We start from the raw sequence: 19,671 nt of genomic DNA on the forward strand, positions 1-19,671 counted from the left end.
CTCTTAGTTGAGCCAGGCTGGTTTCTATCGATGGATTGGAGGTGTCCTTCCAAAAGGTGGGTATTATAGATTTGGGGTGGTACCCATACTTACAATAGAAAGGGCTCATACCTAGAGAGGCATGGATAGAGTTGTTATAAGTGAATTCAGCAGTTGGGAGAAGAGATACCCAATTGTCTTGGGACTGGTTTACAAAACACCTCAGGTACTGTTCGAGGGTACCATTCAACCGCTCAGTTTGGCCATTTGTTTGAGGATGGAATCCCGAAGAGAGAGTCCTCTCAATCCCCAATAATGTGCACAACGCTGACCAAAACCTAGAGGTGAACTGGCTGCCATGATCGGATACAATCTTTTGTGGAAGGCCGTGTAGCCTGAATACATCCTTAAGGAAGACTTCGGCCGTAACCGAGGCCTAGGGTATGCTGGACAAAGGAGAAAAATGTGCCAGTTTAGAATAGGTATCGACAGTAACCACGATGCACGTACAACCTTGGGATACAGGTAAGTCCATGATGAAATCCGTAGAAATGTTCATCCAAGGACCTGGAGGGATCGGATTGAGTTGAAGCAACCCCAACGGCTTCTGGGTGGAGTTCTTGTTTCGTAAACAAGTCAAACAGGTCCGAATGTAAGCCAGAGTGTCCGCCTTCATGTTGGGCCAATAGAAGGAGCTTTGGAGCAACTCAAGAGTACCACGTAGACCCCGATGACCCGCGACCTTCGAGTCATGACACCACCGAAGGGCTTGTACCTGGAGATTGTGTGTAGGAAGGAGCAACCTCCCTCGGTTGATGTATAGCCCGTCCTTTATTTCGACAGGTATTCTCCCTAGGCTTGGCGTGAGTTCTTCTAAAGAAGGAGAAGCTCTCCTAACCTCCTCCAGAAACGATAACACAGCCAAGACAATCCTAGTATGAGGGAACATAAGTTCTTTCTGATATATCGGGCTGACTTCTTCTCTTCGGGATAACACGTCTACGACTTGGTTTTGGGAGCCTGGAATGTACGTGATGGTAAAATGAAATTGATCAAAAAAGTGTGCCCATCTGGCCTGTCCAGTATTGTAACATTCCTGTTGCCTCAAAATCTGCAAGTTTTTGTGATCGGTGCGTATTAGAAAGGGATGCATACTCCCTTGGAGCAGGTGTCTCCATTCCAGAAAAGCCAATTTCATAGCTAAGAGTTCTTTCTCGATGACAAAATAGTTTTGTTGGCTGCTGTCAAGGTCTTAGAGAAATAAGCTACTGGATGTTCCATGTCGTGGTTGGTTTGCAGGAGGACAGCACCCACCGCCGCCGCAGAGGCGTCGGTCTCCAATACAAAAGGCTTCTGTTGGTCAGGCTGCCTGAGAATGGGGGCCGTGCAAAATCTTTTCTTGAGACAGATAAAACTGTCTTCCGCATTCTTGTTCCAAAAAAAAGGCGTGGAAGATTTCTTTAGTAGAGAAGTGATGGGAAGCGTAAGTCTCGAGAACTCTGGGATGAATTTACGATAGAAATTTGCTAGACCTAGAAACCTTTGGATTTCCTTTACGGGTGAGGGAGATGTCCATGCGAGTATGGCTTCTACCTTCTTGGGATCCATGGTAACTCCCCTTTCAGAGAGTATAAATCCCAAGTAGGATATGGACGACTGGACAAAGGTACATTTCTCTGGTTTCACCAGTAGGTGATGTGATTGGAGTCTGTGTAACACCTCAGAAACTTGGGAAGTATGTTCTTCCTTCTTACGGGAATATACCAGGATGTCATCAAGGTAAACCACGGTGTTGAGACCCAACAGATCGGAGAATATGCGGTCCATGAACCTCTGGAAGATTGAGGGGGCATTAACCAGTCCGAAAGGCATCACTCGATATTCAAAAAGCCCATAGGGAGTGCGGAAAGCCGTCTTCCATTCATCGCAGGACTTAATGCGAAGTAGATGATATGCTTTCCGTAGATCCAACTTTGTGAAAATCACCGACCCGTGGACAGCTTCTAGAATCTCTGAGATGATGGGCATGTGATATCTGTCCTTGATGGTCACCTGATTAAGACCCCTGTAGTCAATACAAGGTCTTAATTTCTTAGAGTCTCTCTTGGGTATGAAGAATAAGGAGGCGCCGGCCGGGGATCTTGATGGTCGAATCAGACCGTTGGCAAGGTTGTCATCCAAGTAACACCTGAGCACTTCCTTTTCAGACATAGAAATGGGGTACATTCTCCCAAAGGGGACCAAGGCCTGAGGTATGAGGTCAATGTTACAGTCCTCTGGTCGATGAGGGGGAGTACTAGGGGTTGTTGTACCTTGAAGATGGCTGCGAATTCCTCGAAGTGCCTGGGAATACAATGGATGGAGCTCTTCTCGGTAGCACATACAGTCTTGACTTTCTCAAACCCTGGTCCAGGCAAACACTTCTCTTGACAATAAGTTGAACGAAAACTTAGTAGATTGTCTGTCCAGTTTATAGTAGGATTGTGCTTACGGAGCCATCCTATCCCCAATATTACAGGGAAATGGGCTGCCCTGATGATATCAAATTTTATCACCTCTGAATGTTGTTGAATGGATACTCGCACTTCCTCTGTAGTATGAGTGATGAGCCCGGAGCATAAAAGAGTTTCATCCACCCCTTCCACCTTCTGGTCTTCCTTCTTGGGAACTCGGATCAGACCCACCTTATCCGCCCATAAGGTGTCTAGAAGTTCCCGGCAGCTCCACAGTCGAGTAGGTCTTGAGTCTCCATCTCTTTTCCTCTGAACTGGAGTAGGACGGTGATAACCATTAAACGATGATCTTCGGAGGATTTGGCCGAGGTCACCGAAAGAGTAGTGTAGGAACTGAAGGACGCCCCTCGATAGGCTGTCCTACCGACTACCGAGGGCGTTCGTTTTCCCGGCCTCCTCGGGGGTACGTCGGGACAGTCTCCCAAGAGATGAGTGGCAGAGCCACAATAGAGGCACAGACTGCCCTCTCTTCTCCTCTTCTTTTCTTCCGCTGTCAAAGGAGCTCGGGTTGTTCCGATCTGCATCGGTTCTTTCTTGGGTGGCAGGCGAGTAGCAGGTGAGGAGATCGAAGGGTGAGGTTCAAGAAAGGATCCGGTAGAACGAGCCTTCTTCTTCTCACTCTTTCTTTCGGTTATGCGAAAATCGATCCTAATGACTGCCTTTATAAGATCAGAGAAGGAATCAGGACGGGGAATCCTGGCAAGTTCATCTTTCAAGTCCTCCTGCAAACCTCTCCGAAATATGGTATACTGTGCTTCTTCCTGCCAACCTGCCTCTGCCGCTATTCCTTTCAAGGAGAACAGGTACGAAAGTAGGTCTGAATTGCCTTGACGCACATCAAGCAGGTCCTCGCTTGCTACGTAGGCGGTTTCTGTATGAAGGAATGTCTGCTTGAGGAGATCCTTAAAGGCAGTAAAATCCTGTAACACCGGATCGGACTGAGATACCAAGGGAGTCGCCCATGCTAGGGCGTTACCCGTCATGTGGGTAATCATGAACCCTACCTTGGTATGGTCGGTAGAAAAGGTGCCTCTTCTGAAAGCAAAGTGAATATTGCATGCATCCGAAAATTCCTTTACTTTCCTTTCGGTTCCATCGAATTTGCCTGATACCCGGAGGCTGATCAGGAGCCTGCGGCACTATGAGAGCTGGTGCTGGGGGAAACTACTACTGAATCTCTGACACTAAGGCAGGGAGAGTCGACAGAGTCTCCACGGAAATGTCCCTTGGTTGAAGATGTAATTAAGAAGCGCTAGGCCCTGCGCCACCATCATCTTCGTTGTCGTCCTTGTGGACTGTAAGAACTGACTCTTGGTCGTCGTCATCCGTGGATGAGACTTCCATTGGTTGAATGCCAACCTCTGAGGGCTGTTTCGGGGCCTCCTCATCCCCCTCCCCCTTTTTTCTTCCTGAGGGCTTTTGAACGGGACCTGGACCTGTGTCTTTCCAGGGGTGCTTGCAGCCTTCGCTGATGCCTCTGTGGCCGTGTTGCACCGCGGGGTAGGGATACTACCTGTTCTGTGGGAGCCACCTTCGTAGGATCAGCGCTCACAGCTGCTGTGGCTGTCACAGCAGATGTTGACGAAGTGGTTGACAAGGACTTTGGCTGCGCTGGTTGAGCTTGCTTGGGCTGCGAGGCCTTCACCTCATCCTCCGCCATGGGCTTATCTGATTTCTCTCAAAACTTGGCCTGGGTGGATGACTTCCTCTTTGAAGAGGAGCTCTATGGTAGGCTGGCTCCGGAGGCGGACGGCGATAGTAATCGCGTCCTCTCCAAATTGGGACCTGCATCAGCAGCGAACCTGGTGGACTCGGACTTGTGACTCTTGGCCTTATCTTAGACCCCCATGGGTGGGGCCACCGAAAAGGACTTAGACCTCTTTCCAGAGGGAGACCGCTCTTCGGACGGGCCGGTCCTGGACGAGGCATGACCCTGCTTGTCGCATGGTGCAGGTGCCTTGTTCGAATTGAGCCATGCCGCCAGGTGCAATGCTTGTCTTACGACATCTTCTTCAATATCTCACACTCCTTCTCCTTGTGGTCCGGCTCAGCCAGTAAACACATTGTAGATGTTTTTACTCCACAAAAACATTCCGTAGCCCGCATTTGGTGCAGGCCCTGAAGAGGGTCCTTCCCTCCTTCTTCTCCTCCGTCATGGTCGGAGGGCGCAAAATAGGCCCAAGACAGCCGTCCAGAAACCTTGAGGAATCTTCGCTCTTGAGGGGCGCAAAACTTCACCAACAAAGGATCCACGTTGCCGGCAGATGAGGAAAAGAGCACCCAGGGTCTTGGAACCAAAAATCAAACCATTTTTGGTGAAAAAACGTGGAAAAAACGTACAAAAACTTGGAGAGCAACTCGAGGACTCTCAACACTGAAGCATGCAGGAAAAATCTGAAGATGACTGCCAGAGGCGGGGCAAAGGGAGAGGACTGTCATTGGATGGGGGCAGTGTGACCCAGAGGACAGTGATTGGTTTAGATGAGTAAAAGAGTTTTTAAGTGAAAGTGAAACAGTTTATTCTTTTACTGAGGATTCCCACCCTGACGTCAGGGAATATTCATAAACATGAATCCATGCTAGAGCCCATGCTGGGGAAGTGTGTTTGCAAACACAGGGATTCATGAAGAACAAACCTAGCTGGTAATCAACAGAGCTCTGTACAAAGAGTATGTATGTACCCAGGGGTTCTGAGTACAGTGCAGGGCTAGTAGAGGAACTGGGGTAGGTTGGGGGAGCATTCACCATAAGGAAATCCAGAGGGGAAGAATAGTGTTGAGTAGAGCCATCAGAGATTGGCAAGATGTTCTTTGAAGAGTAGGATCTTCAGGTCATTGGGCGAAAACTGGCAGGCAAACAAGAAAATTAGGAAACAAGCCTTATCTTGCTAGGTTCTATGTGATATAGTCAAGTTTATTTAATCGAATTTCTTTTTTTCTTTTTTTACATTTGCCCGCAAATATATGCAGCAGACACACCCTGAATCCACCATCTTGACCCTTTCTTTATTATTACGATTACCCACCCCCCACATATATTTGCAGCCAAAGCACCTTGAAACACTAGTGTATAGTGCGTTATAAATGCCATATCATATCATATCAGAAATTCATCTAAGAAAATGTTGACAAATTCTGCTGTGATGTAATCTCCATGTCCCTCTTGCTACATTCCTGTCAACTGGAACACCATCCTGGTGGATATCCGGACCGCAATCAGGAATGAAATCAAGACCTTAATCTTCAGTCAATACCTAAATGCAAACTAGGCTTCCTCTGCTTCCACTTCATATCCCACTCCAATGCCTGGAGGAAACACATGCCATATTCTATCACCCTCCTTTACCAGATATGTTACCTTTTACGACACAGAGTGCTCTGTTGTTTCCTAGCTAGGTTTGTATTATATAAAACCCAAATACAAAAAGAAAGTCAAGCTATGGCTTCTGTCACATCAGGACCTGGCCAGGACAAAGAAAAGGAGGTGATCTCGTCGTCACTGTAGCCAGAGAGATAGCGAGGAGAATCTGCAGAGCAGCAAGTGACCAAGAGAATGTGAGTGCCAAGGAGTTATCCTAAAGTCCTTATGACCTGCTGAAGAGTAGCCTATTTAGTTTTTTCATCTTACAAGGGGGGGTCTATGAATTACTGAAGTAAAGGAGGAGCTCTCATTTTCATTTGGAGTGTTTTTTTTAAATGTATTTCTATTTGCATTTTGCATGAAAATGAACATCAGCAACACCCCCCTCCCATAACAACGACCCCCATCTACCCCTCCCACACCTCCCCTTCCTTCATTGTACTTACATTCATAGACATTCGGGTTTTGCCTTAGCATACAAACCATAAACTAGGATGCAAGACGGCTAGTATCCACCTTTGGATAAGGACAGAGCTCCGGAACCACATGTCGCTCATCCCCCCTTCTCCAATGGTCTCCCGTCCTCCTAATCACCCCACCTATTTCCTCATACTTCAAACTCCCCCCACTGCCTACTACCCCCCTTCTTCCATTCACAGGGACTTCAGGCCTGCCGATGAACAGAAACAATGTAACATCTGGCTCCAATCCACCGTAACCCCTTCCTCCTGCTCAGGGTCCCTAGTTTTCTGCAGGATGTCTAACTCTGCCATTCCCCATCTGTGGATGTCTTCCGTCCAACATACTACTAACGGAACACAGGGCTTCTTCCAGGTGATGGCCATCCACCGCTTGCCTAGTATCAGCATAAACTGGGCCATTCGATTTCGCACTTTGTGGCGTTTCCATAAACATACCCTCGGGTTACACTCAATCCTAGAGCCTAACAACCCATTAATCTTGGATATCACAGCACCTCAATATTGTGCAATAATTGCGCATTCCCATATCATGTGCCAATTTCCCGCTGGCCCAGTCCCACACCTGAGGTTGTTGTTCATTGCATGCAACTTGGCCGGGGACAAATACATTCTGTTTGATATGAAACTGAGCGTTCCTTGAGATCTTATAGACCTGCTCCCAAACCTTTGTCCACTGCCCCTCGGATATCTGGCTGCCCATATCCCTCTTCCACTTACTCTTAACCTCCAGTTCCTTCAAAGGGAATTCGCTTCGCACCGCCTGGTAGATCTGGGGGATTTTAGCCCTTCCCCCATCCTGTGTGAGCAACACCCGCATCAACGGGCTCATGCTCCTCGGGAATGTCCTTCCATATAGCCGCCAATCTCCTGGCGACTACCCGATATGTCAGGAAGTGTTCTTTCGAGACATCATAGGGGGAACTCCACTCCTCAAACGCCAGTAACCTCCCATCCTCAAACAAATCTCCCACGGTTCGACACCCCCTCTTCCTCAACTCAGGAATCACTACCCTCCCAAATGTCAATCAGAGCTTGGGGTCCACACTACAGGGCAGGTCCCCACTGTATAATCATGCAACATGCAGGCTTCAGAGAAGCTTTTTCCATGTCGCCCACCCAACATGAAACATATTTGTCTCCCCTTTTTCACCCATCATGCCCCACAGCAATTCCATCCCCCCTCGAAAAGCAGAGAGAGCTCCCAACAGTCCCACCAGCAACTCCCCCTAGCGTCGCCCCATGCCAGTACCGCTTGTAGCTGTGCCGCCATAAAATATTGCTTGTAGTTTGGTAAATTGAGACCTCCCTCCAAGCACGGGCGATCCAAGGTTGCCAATACGTGTCTCCTTCTCCCCTCATGCCATAGCAGATCCCTCACCTTTTCATCCAGCATCTTAAAGAATACCTTTTTGATGACAGAGAGAATATTCGTAAAATGGTAGAGCAGCCTGGGGAGTATGACCATTTGACAAAGCGTTAATCTCCCCATCACCGACAGTGGCAGCTTTTTCCAGAATTTGAACCGAGTCCTCTAGCCCCGACAATGCACTGCCTGCATTGTACATGAATGTGTCCTCTATCTTGTGAAACATTTGGATTCCCAGATATCGGAATGATTCCCTTTACCAACGTATTCCCCAATTCGGGAGATCAGCAAGATCAAGACCCTGGAGACGCCCAGTGGGAACAGGAGAGACTTCTCTTTATTGATACGAAATTATGACAACATCCGAAAATGTAGTACTTCAAGCAGCATTGCATGTAATCCAGCGGATTCCCCACATACAGAAGCAGGTCGTCCGCATATAGCAAGATGACAAGCCTCACTGCCCCCGCCAATATTCCCATTCACTCACCTTCCTAAGGAACCATGGCAGCGGTTCCAGTGCCATTGAGAACAAAATCGGTGAGACTGGGCACCCCTGCTGCGTCCTTCTGCTTAGCGTCCACTGCTGTGATACCCACTCATTTGTTTCTACCATCGCCACTGGTTTATTACATAAGAACCTTAACAATCAGCAGATATTAGACCATAATCCAAACACTTGCAGTACTCTAAACAGCCATTCCCATTCCAGGGAGTCAAAGACCTTCATAGACTCAAAGGATGCCAAGGTCATTTCCCCCTCGAGCATTTTTACCTGGTCCATAACATGATGCATGTAGCAGATATTCATCGTAGTATTCCGGACCCCAATAAAGTTGCACTGATCAGGATGCACCAGTAGCAGAGCCACCCCAGATAATCCACTGGCCAAGACCTTACCAAAATGTTTGCATCCACATTCAATAACAAAATAGGACGATAGAATGTGCAGTCCCGGTGATCTTTCTGTTCCTTTTGTAATAATGTTATCACTGCCTCCCTCATTGAAGCAGGAAGAATCTTGTCTCAAAGGCCTCATCATACATTTCTTAAGCTGTGGAACTGGGAAGTCTGCATATACTATATAACACTCTCTCGGGAAACTGTTGCTCCACTGAGATTTACTCTTTTTCATTGAACGCAACACCTTGCATATTGCCGCCTCTTCAATTGGCCCTTCCCATCCCTCCCTAAGCTACGTGGTCAGGACCAGCAGCAGGATCAACTCTAACAGCTCATCCGCATCCCTCGAGGAATACATCCCCTCAGTCGTGTATAAGTACTGATAGAAAAGCCTGAAAGCTTCATTGATCCCTTCTCCCGATCCCGCCCCCCCAAATTTGTGTGATGGTGTGCCGTGGCTTTGCTCGACGGAGCACCCAGGCCAGCAACCTCCCTGCTTTTTCGCCCTCCCTGTGAATCTGCACATCCCGTCTACTACTCTCAAAGTTTGACAATGCCTCCTGGGTGCTGCGATGCAAAGCCAGCAACGGAGTTAACTTTTCCCCCGTCTGCCACCCTCCATCCCGATCCCTCTCCAGATCAGCCACTACCTCCTCTATCTCCCTTAGCTCGTCTTGCAGTCCTCTTCTGATCCTGGTTACTTTAGATTTACAGACGCCCTAATAGCAGCCTTAAACACCTCCCAGAGGGTCCCAGCTGTCTCCACCGACCCTTCATTGTCTGCAAAGTAGTGCACTATCTCCTCCGTAACATCACTGTGAACCCCACTTCCTCTAGTGCCGCCGCTTGTAGATGCCACAACCGCCACAGTGATCTTCGCCTCAGTCCTTGCAACTGTGTCACCAGGGGGAATGATCCCAAGTATTCTGTTCCACCAAAGGAGTGAACATCCTCTAACCCCACAAATATTCAGGCGAGAATGAAAACTATGTACGCCCAAAAAATAAGAATAACCCAGTTCCCGACCATGCGCCTTCCACCATAACTCCATGAAATCCAAGTCTGCAACTTCCCTCTGCAATGCCGCTGCTTGCTGTTTCAGCAGGCTGATGTCCCTGTCCTGTCCAGATCTGGGCCCAACCAACAGTTAAAATCACCCCTGCATAGAAACAACCCTTGCCTATGTTCCCCCATCACATTCAATACTGAGGGGAAGTAATATTTGTCGTCCACATTCGCAGAGTAGGAATTCACCACACACATTTCTCCCCTCAAGTGTACCCGTAAGCACCACCGTCAGTCCGACTTCAACTCTCAAAACTTTGTCCACCTTAACAAGCACCCATGGTGCCACCCAAGCCAAACTCACCTAGCGTAAGAGAAATAGGATGTTCCTACTACTATCCCATCTACTGCCTCCAAAGCGCTTCCAAATCCTTCTGCACCATATGAGTTTCTTAAAGCATAGCTAGTTGGACCCCATGTCTTCAAAGGAATCCCCCAACTCTCTGGTGCTTAAACCACTCCCTCAACTGTCAGATGTTCCATGTCCCAACCCTAAGGTTATCACCTCCCATTCCAAGTCCATCTTACAAGCCCCCCCTTGTACCAACCTCCCCATCGAAGCATCTCGTGTAGTCTGCACCATCTACTCGAATAGTAACCCCATCATCCTGAACATGTAAACCCCAACTGCCACAGAAAGACGGCCATATAATGCAAATTTAGCTCCCTGAGTCTGCGTCGCACCGAATCAAACGACCTACGCTGCTTCTGCACCTCCTGAGTAAAGTCTGGGAATATCAATACCTTTACCCCGTTCACCTCGAAGTGGCCAGCACACTGGGCTGCCTATAGAATTTTGTCTATGTTCCTAAAATTGAGGAGCCTGGCCACCATTGCGCTGGGCTGTCCTCCTGGTGGTGGGGGTTTGCCCGGCACTCTGTGTGACCACTCCACCGTGAAGAGTTTTGACAGACCCCTTACGTGCAATGTCTCTAGGACCAGTTTCTCCATGTACAACTCAGCGCTTGGTCCCTCCACTCGCATCGGCACCCCCACCAGACAGATATTATTTAGGCGGTACCGCCCTTCGGGGTCTTCTGCCTTAGTCTCCAGCATCCTTGCTGCTCCTATGAGGCCACACACCTGGTTAATAAGAGTGGCCAAGTAATCCTCAACCATGCTCACGTGTTGTTCCACTTTTGTCACCCGTTAGTTCACCTTTCGCAAGTCGGCTTGCACAAGTGATACATAAATCCCTACCGCCTGTATTTTTCTTTCCAGGGATATTCTCGATCCCTGATCGCTGCTATAAGTCCTTCCAATGTAACTCCCCCGCCCGCTTCCATGCTTGTCCCAGCAACTTCACTTTCGCTGCTCGTTGTCTTAGCAGACTTCTGCTAGGGGGCTGCATAGTGCTCAATCTTTTGCTGGCCCTTCACCATTTTGTTGCCTTCCCACCTCCCCGGCCCGGTGTCGGGAGGAGAACTGGCGACAGAGTTTGCTTTGTCACCTGTGTCCTGTACGACAGTCCCTATATATTCCTGTCCCTTGCCGGCAGCATTCCCTTCATCCTTACTGCAGGCCAGTTAGCTCCCCTCTGCTGGGTCACATTCCGTGGCCGCGCAGGCCACCCCTTGCCAAGTAGGTGCAGCATCAATGCAGGGTCCTAAGCCACCTTCCCTGATGCTCTCCACTCCTCTCTTCACTCTCCCGGACTACTGCACTGCCTCACTGATGTCTGGAGCCCCCCACACCCACTGCACAGTTCACTTCCGCCCTTCTGGTTCAGGGCTGTTACAGTGAGTCCAAACCCACTCCTTGCTCTTTACTGGTCCAACAAATAGGATGTGGAGCACCAACTGCAGCTCTCCCATGCTGTCCCTCTGTCTCTGCCGCCGTCCACTACCCACTCTGTACTGTAGGCTTGCACTTCACCTCTCAAGGTGCCATCCTTTCATAGGCCACCCTGGGGTCCACCACTCTGTGTTACTGATGTCTGTATCTCTGTGCCAGGTGCCTCCCTCCTTCACTTGACTCCAATGTTCTTTTTCCCCCTACTCCATCTCTGAGGCCCCATGGGTCTGTGCAGCCATTCTCTCCCCCCTGTACCTCTCAATGCATGTGGCAAGCTCCTCCCCTGCATGTGTTGTGTTGGTGTCTCTGCACTGCATATCCAATGCAGTTACCAACTTCACCGCCGCTCGAGTGCCCCCTTCTTCCTTGCATCATCTGTCTCTATCAGGCCCCCGGGTGAATCCTGATTCAGCTGAGCCTCCCCTCCCTCTGACTCTTGGCCTCCGGTACAACCACCACAGCACCCTGTCAAACCAAAGTTACTCGCTTCACCTGTCCCGGGAAGCCCAGCAGCAGCCAGGGCTAGCAACTTCTGCTCCTTGCCAACAGGGACGTGAGCCCTGCGGTCCCCAGTCCTGTGTGGTCACTGCACCTCACTCGTAGCCCGCTATTGCAGACCGTTGGTCCTCCTGCACTCCCGGTCGACTGAGGGATCCCTGCTGACAGTCTGGAAGTGCCAAATCACCGCTGGGCGCCCTCCTCCGTGCTCACTGACCTCTGCTCCTCCTGATGGTGCCCATTTTTGGATCACCACCAGTGCAGCTTTGCTCCGTCTTTCCTCAAGCTGCCACAGCGCCTGTGCTTGCTCGTCTCTCCCCCCCCGATGCCTGCTGTCGGTGCCCGATGGGTTCCGACACCTAACAACTGTTTCTTTGCCTCAGGGATGCTTAATGCCAGGATATTTGCAGATTTTAATGAGGTACAGAGATTTCACGCCTTCATCTGCCGCTCGCTGGCCATGTTCATTTGGAGTGGTTTAAAATGATATAACTGAAAAGAGACTGTAATTGAACATTATTTGATCCATTCCCCTTTGACTACAAGGAGTTAAGAGAGGATCTTGGACTAACTGGGAAAGTTTGTCTTTTCTGAGCGGTGAAGGAAGACATAACAAGATAATAAAAAATATGTTTGACAACTCCACCCTGCTGTGGTCTAGTATTAGTTCATGTACATGGTATTTCAGAGGCTATGCCTCTCTGTGTACTCCATGTCTTCCAAATGGTTTGACTCAACTGTGCATTCCAAGATGATGCCAAAGGCAGCAAGATGCACAGGGATCCTTGATCTACACTCTTTAATTCCACCTTCCAGATCAAGTAATGCACTACACCTTGGAGAAGCTGTTATGCATAGATGATCTTGTTATTGCTCAAGATTCATTGCACAGGTTTATTTGATGATAACGAGTCCTTATATCTAACTTCGAAAATAGAGTTTCACCCCTCCGGAGTGATGTGTCTCTCATGTGTGATTGCCTGGTTTAGTTGGTACAAGTGTACCTGGTTAACCCAGTTAATTTCCTTGGTAATGGCAATGAAGAAACGTGTGCATAGGCAATTGCGTAGGGCCCGTCACTTTCTCAGGGTTTCTGGTCTTCTGGAGGACCCGCAGTTTGTGTTCCACTTTTGTTAGCATGTGAGAAGGTATTCAGGAGTCCATGATAGCTCTGAGCTGGATGGTGCTATCAACGTGTAGCTTGACCCAATCTTTGTTACAAACAATCTCACACATGTGTGTTCCTTCAGGTTGGAGAGGGGATAAGTATACAACAAGCAGAGGAGTCGGCGTGGTGCTCAAAAATATAACGATCTTTACCTTGGTCAGTGTTAGCAGTGGTGCAGGGTTTACCAAGCAAAACTTCAGATTTGGTTACACATTGACAGACTCACCAGTGTCAATGATTGCAGACATCCTTACTGCATTAAGGTTTATTCGATACTGCAGAAATAAGTACCTGTTTTCTACAGTGTGGCCTTCAAGAAAATACACATAGAACGTTTCATCCTTATTTTCTGTGTTTATAATCATATGTGGATTACCTTTATTGATCAAGTACCAGCTTTTTTGTAAGCCTCAGGATTCAGGGAGTGTCCTCAGTGGCTTGACTGTGGCCCTAAAAAACAAGAAACGTATTTAACTTACCACATCTTTTTCAGACCTGGCGACATGCCAAGCACTCCGCCAGCAGGTGTTGTGCATAAACACAATGGCCACAGGGAACTGAAGAGGGACACAGCGACCAGAGGTATTTGTTGGAAAGGAATTCTTGGTGTGCTGTTTCACTATGCCATCTTCTTGAGGCAAGGAACTCAATGTGTGGTTCATTACAACTGTGCAGCAGTCAGCCAGTTTGTGATCGGAAGGTATTACCAGAATTTTCTACACACCTATATGAGCGCTCTCAGGATGTGCTTTCTCAGCTTTGTTAAGCCAGATCCTCAGCTAAGTGTAAACCTCGTCCTCCATGCCTGGTAACTCACAGAAACTCGCCTGGTGAAATAGAAATGAAAATTGTCTAAAGATTCCCTAGGTTCCTGCATAGCTGTGACACGTGGGTGATGCTCATAGTCTGGATTCACTATTGGTTGAAAATTAGTCAGGAGAGTCATAGTAGCGACGATGTCGTCATCCCCCTGACCGATGTTGGGAAGAGGTCAGTAAAGCTTTTGTACATCTTGCCCAATGTGTACATTCAGTTCGTAGTAGTCCTCTTTTGTTATTGGATTTAGTTGAAGCAACCTCACATTCATTTTTCTTAATGCATGGCGGTATAAATGATGTATCTTTTTGTTTGTTGAAGATTTAAAAAATAATAACATTTATACAAAGAAAGAAGGATTCGAGGTCTCGCTTTTCTGTCCCTACCATAGGCTCCTCATGTATATTCCCTTTTAGTCATCAAAACCCGAAGGGGATGGCATAATTTAGTTCCTCATCGGCAGGAATTTGGAATACGGTCAACTTGAACTTATTATGGGTTGGTTCGCTGCTACTTTATAATGTACTGCTTCTTTGAAAATATACTTTACAACAAACCATAAACAATGGACAACGTGAAGCAGGGGTTAAGTAGTACAAAGCCTGGTTATCATTGTCATTCAGGATAGCGGTTTGTGTTTATGGTTTAGCTGCCTTTTGTCCCATTGTCTCTTAGTGCAGATGTCTTTCTAAAGATGAAGGACTGGCTTTATGAATATTTGATGTTTGTAGTGGGCTTGATTGTTCTGTTTCACCTTCATCCTCCCCCCTCTTCAGTAACACCCATTTGCTGTTTGGAAATGAAGTGGCTGGGAGGCTATAGTCGATCTTTTACTGTAGAAATTGAAGTTTACAATTACTGTGTCAAGAGTTTTCATAATTTACAATTGCATACAAAGGCTCAGTTATGGCCTATTTGCTGTTCTAAAGCCCAATAAAAAAATGAAATTAAATCTATATTACAAACAGTTGTAGAATCCGGTGCTGAAAACGCATTATATATAGAATTGTCTTGTGTCAAAAGAACTGAATGAACTTATACAGTCTCAACGATGAATGAACGAGAAAAGCAAGGTGTTGTCTACACTTCACATAAAAGGCATGTGCATATTCAAAAACCACATTATTATTTTTTTAATATATGATAATCACATTTCTAAGAATATGCCACCCCATCTAGCCTTGTATTAGATTAATTATGAATCCTAATAACATAATAAGAACATACAAATGCTTTGAGTTTTACCTGAATGTTTGCAGATTGGGAACTTGACCTTCGTGGGAGTTGGGCTGCTTTGAGATAGACTGCTCATTAGCTTGGATCGAAATAAGATTTTGAAAGGCTGGATAGGTTGAGAGAACCTTAGATCAGAAACACTGTCCATTTTACGGGCCGGTATATTCTTAGCCTTTTCCTTTTAGAAATGGAAGAAACAATTATTCAGCTTTTAGGTTCAAGCACAAATAACTATTCATGTAAATTAACAAACAAACGTTGCCAAAGCTGAAAGGTAAGGCATTATTTCACACACTTATGGGCACAAACATGGGCAGACACGAACACTCTTGTAACGCCAGGTGAACTGGAATGCATGTGCACCATACACATTTAACCCCATGAACACACATTGCCAGCCTAAGAATTGAAGCTGCTTCAAACAGTACCATTTGGTGCCCTACCTCCCTTGCAACAATGCCACATTTGATGTATTTTAGGGCCAAAATTGCTGATGGTCCCAGCCATATAGACAAACATCCTCACACATACTTTCACAAGTCCCTGCCTTCTCCCAGGTGTCACATTCTGCTGACCAGTGGGACTGCTGTTCATGTCTGTAGCAGCACCTGAGCCTCCCAATGCCAATACAGACAGTGTTATCCATGTTGAGATGGCTTCTGATCTCCCTTACCACTAGCACCGCCCAGCTAGTACTTGCCAGTCACTAGCTGTGGCATCATTCAATAGGCTGGTCGGTCAAAATACCGAAAATAAAATCTCGAACTGCAAAAATCTCGAATACAAAATCTCGAAAAAAACAAAAATATCGAATTATTTATTTATTTATTTATATGTGTTTTTGGGGTCAGGTAAGTAAAAAAAAGGGTTAAAATAAAAAAAATAGAAAAAAAGGGGGTTTGGGGGGAACCCCCCCATTTCGAGAAAGAAACGTCATAAAAAACAATTCGATATTTTTTTTTTCGGCCTTCTGTTTTCGAGATTTTTGGTTTCGAGATTTTTTTATTCGGTATTATCACTATAAACCAGGCTGGTCACCTTTGCTCCCTATTCTCCCCTTTACCTTTACATTGTTCTGGCCATTGCTCCCCATGTTGGGGTGGCGTCCAACAACACTCCCCTTAGGGCTGTTGCTTTGGCACAGGTGTGCTTGGTTCCAACTACATCAGTTTTACATACCTTCATCCTAAGTGATGTCCCTGACACTACATCTGTGACGGTTTGCCAGAATATAAACATAGTCATAATAGTTTCTCTGGGCCATAGAGAATGATGTCACATTCTAACATATGATTTAATGCTGAGTGTTCCCTTATCTAAGGGAATGCTTGCCATTCACTGGTCTAATATTCCTTACTGGCACATGGCTACATTGCTCTGATTGGTTTGCAGCCAGAGAAAACTGTGCTTCTTCATTTTTAAATCGTCTTTAGGCAGATGTTTCCTTGCGCCTGGCTCCTTTGCATTTGCCACCCTGTGCTTATTCATGCCCATATCCCTTTAGGATATTAGTGTTATGTACTCTTTTAAAATGAATAAACATGTAAAGTTCAACGGGATCCTGAAAGTTTACACTCCTGCTCACAAATGTAGATTGTGTTGCTGGGTCTGGCGAAAGAAAGATGAGATCCCTCCTTGTGAAGATCTATACTCAAATCAAAAAACTAGATCACCAATCCTGTCACACGCCCCAATTGCACATACACGAATAAAATATACTCAAACACTGCACATGAATTTTGGTCTCTTTATAGAGTTGTAATTCAATATGGGCTCATCACAAAGTTAACAAATTTTACTGCCCTAGAGTATCTGAGCATATACAATAGTCACATATTCTTCAATGAATAAGCAATACACACATATCACCAGCTTAATACAACATGCTATACTCTAATGCACTTTACTTTGCCTTACTAATCTTTTGCATGCTATTCGAAGGCACTTTACTTTGCTAATCCTTTGCTTTCCTAACACGTGTTTCACTTGGAGAGGGCATCATGTATTGCACCTTCAGTGAGCTTCTTCAAAGGCTAAACAATTCTTATTAAAAACCCAACATGAAAACACTCATGAACAAGCTCCTTTGAGAAGAATACGGTTTCCTGTGTGCACAAGACAAAAAAGAAAAGAAAAGGACAGACAACACAAAGAAGGAACATTACATTCTAACAGTTCAAATCTCTTAAGCTTTCAAATACTCTGCTTTCTCAAATAGACTAGTGTTGCTATCTGACATGCAATTATGTTACCAATACATTACTCAAGTTGTTGTTTCTGGTTCAATGTCGGAGAACATGAGAAAAGGAAATATCTGGGCTTGATTACTGCCTTCTTGGCAATTGGCATTTAGTAATAACGCTTTTTGGCTTAAGACACCAGCAAGGATTGTGCATTCATCTCCCAGTACTCAGTTCACAGTAATATCGTTTTCAAACTTCAAAAACAAACATTGGAATATCTTGTTATCATACGGGTGGAAAGGGCAAACATATCCTTTATTGATGGTGAAAAGGGCACTAAATCATTGTCTAGAGGGAAGTCAACTGTGTCCCTTAGGTGAGGGAAGGGCAGAATACCCCTTGATAGTGGGGATTTCCCTATATATACGTACAAAAAGCTGGGGAAGTATAACTCTACTTTATGTAAAAGTGAGCCACAACTACCCTCCTGGTTGAATTACCAATAGCAAGCTGGGCACTATCTCCTTACGAAGATGGCAAGGTGCAAAAACATGGGCGGGCGTTATAGCCCTGTGACTCACAATCTGAGCCAAGAGGCAGCTAGATGCTATATCCCAGAGACTGTGTTGAGGCAAGAGAATCAGGAGGAGGCCAGTATTCAGGTGTGGGAAAATCCTGGACACTTTCACTATTCTTTCCATCTTTGCAATTACAATAAATCCTGAGGGGAATACCTTATTTTTGGGAAAGATCAAGCCCCTACATACCTTACGCGTTTATCCAACACCTAGTTCCTTTTCTTTCCCTGTAAAAGCCAATCAACAAGTTTAAGGGAAGTAATTCTCTCAGAGAGTGACAGCCCATTAAAGTAAGAATTAACTGTATTGGGGATCCTAACACTTCATAGATGCCCAATTCTGTCACCTTGTAGTGAAAATAATATTCTGTTTTGTTTAGGTAAACCCCTAAACCCAATACGCATTCATTCTACCCAGTTCCTCACCCAGTTGTAAATATGTTATGGTTTAAACGATACCACCACTTGCATCACATGCTCTGTCGGTACCCCAGAGCACTAAAATAAAGGGTCACATGGACAAACAGAACAACAAGTGAGTCTGTGCAGAGAAAGATAAAGGACAGGGAGAGACATTAGTGAACAAAGAGATGGAGCTCTTAAGAATAGAGGAACGGGAACACACAGGGCGGAGAGTAGGTGTGTACAGAAATGGACAGATCACAGGCAGAGATACACAATAACAGAGAGAGACATTGAATATTGCGATAGAGAAACAGTGAGAGGCATGGAAAGAAATAGGGCGCATGCAGAAATGGGACGGAGAAAGAAACAGGGGCAATCTGAATTCACAACAGACACACAGATGAGCACAGAAAGAGTGGTTAGCCAAATGGGAATTGACTAGGCTTGCACATTTAGGAGCCAAATGGGAGATCAAACACCAAACCCACAAAAACATCGACATTCTTGACATTTTTAACCAATCATTGCCTGAACTCTTTCATTGTTCATATCCTTTACAAGATGTCAGGTGTAAAACCAAGCCTAAACATGAGATGATTTGAGAAACAGATGTTCGAGTGGAGATGGAGCACCTCACATACATTAGATGATGGTCGAGATCTGCGCACTCATCTAAAAAGCTCAAATTATAGCAGCCATAACGATTACTTTTATCAAAGTTCAGAAGCACCTCTAGATGCAGAAAAGGCTTTTGATTCCATAGAGTGGTGCTTTATGTTCCAGGTACTAAAGAGGATGTGACTTGGCCCTATATTCTCTCAATAGTTTCCTTACTTTATTGCTCACCAACCGCTAAATGTAAATGGTCGGCTGTCAGAGAACTTCCTGTTAGGATGTGGAACGATGCATAACTAGCCTCTCATCATTGGTGTTTGCCTTGGCTATAGAGCCTTTAGCTACCCACCTACGAGAACAACACATCCACCTTACCTTTCAACTTTATACACATCAGCTGACTGTCTCACTCTAAACTGACGTATTGTTTGCTAAAAAATCCCCTAGAAAATGTGGCTCCCACAATGAACTCCATAGAAGAATTTGGCCTCCACTTAGGATAATGTATTAAACTAACTAAAGTGGTAATTGTCCTGTTAATGGAAGGAACTAAGGAATGTCAGGATGGCTTGGTCTGGTCTTTTGGTGGGAAACTGAGAATGCTACATCTTTGGGGTTAGGCATTTTCATGACCCTAACACATTACTAATAGAGGACTGTGGGAAAGGGATTGACCGCCTACAAAAACAGGTGAATACATGGAGGGGGCTA

At 46.1% G+C, this 19,671-nt stretch overlaps 1 protein-coding gene across 1 annotated transcript in view; it reads right to left on the reverse strand.

The window, feature by feature from the left end:
• Window positions 1-19,671, reverse strand: part of LOC138569550 (kinesin-like protein KIF19) — a 3,041,213-nt gene that overhangs the window by 86,805 nt on the left and 2,934,737 nt on the right. The window contains exon 19 of the mRNA XM_069647615.1: window positions 15,190-15,358. Within this exon, the coding sequence (XP_069503716.1) occupies window positions 15,190-15,358 (169 nt within the window). The remainder of the gene's footprint in view (window positions 1-15,189; window positions 15,359-19,671) is intronic.

This window comes from Ambystoma mexicanum, chromosome 2q, assembly GCF_040938575.1.
Source record: "Ambystoma mexicanum isolate Mex_15411 chromosome 2q, UKY_AmexF1_1, whole genome shotgun sequence".
Taxonomy (NCBI): domain Eukaryota; kingdom Metazoa; phylum Chordata; class Amphibia; order Caudata; family Ambystomatidae; genus Ambystoma; species Ambystoma mexicanum.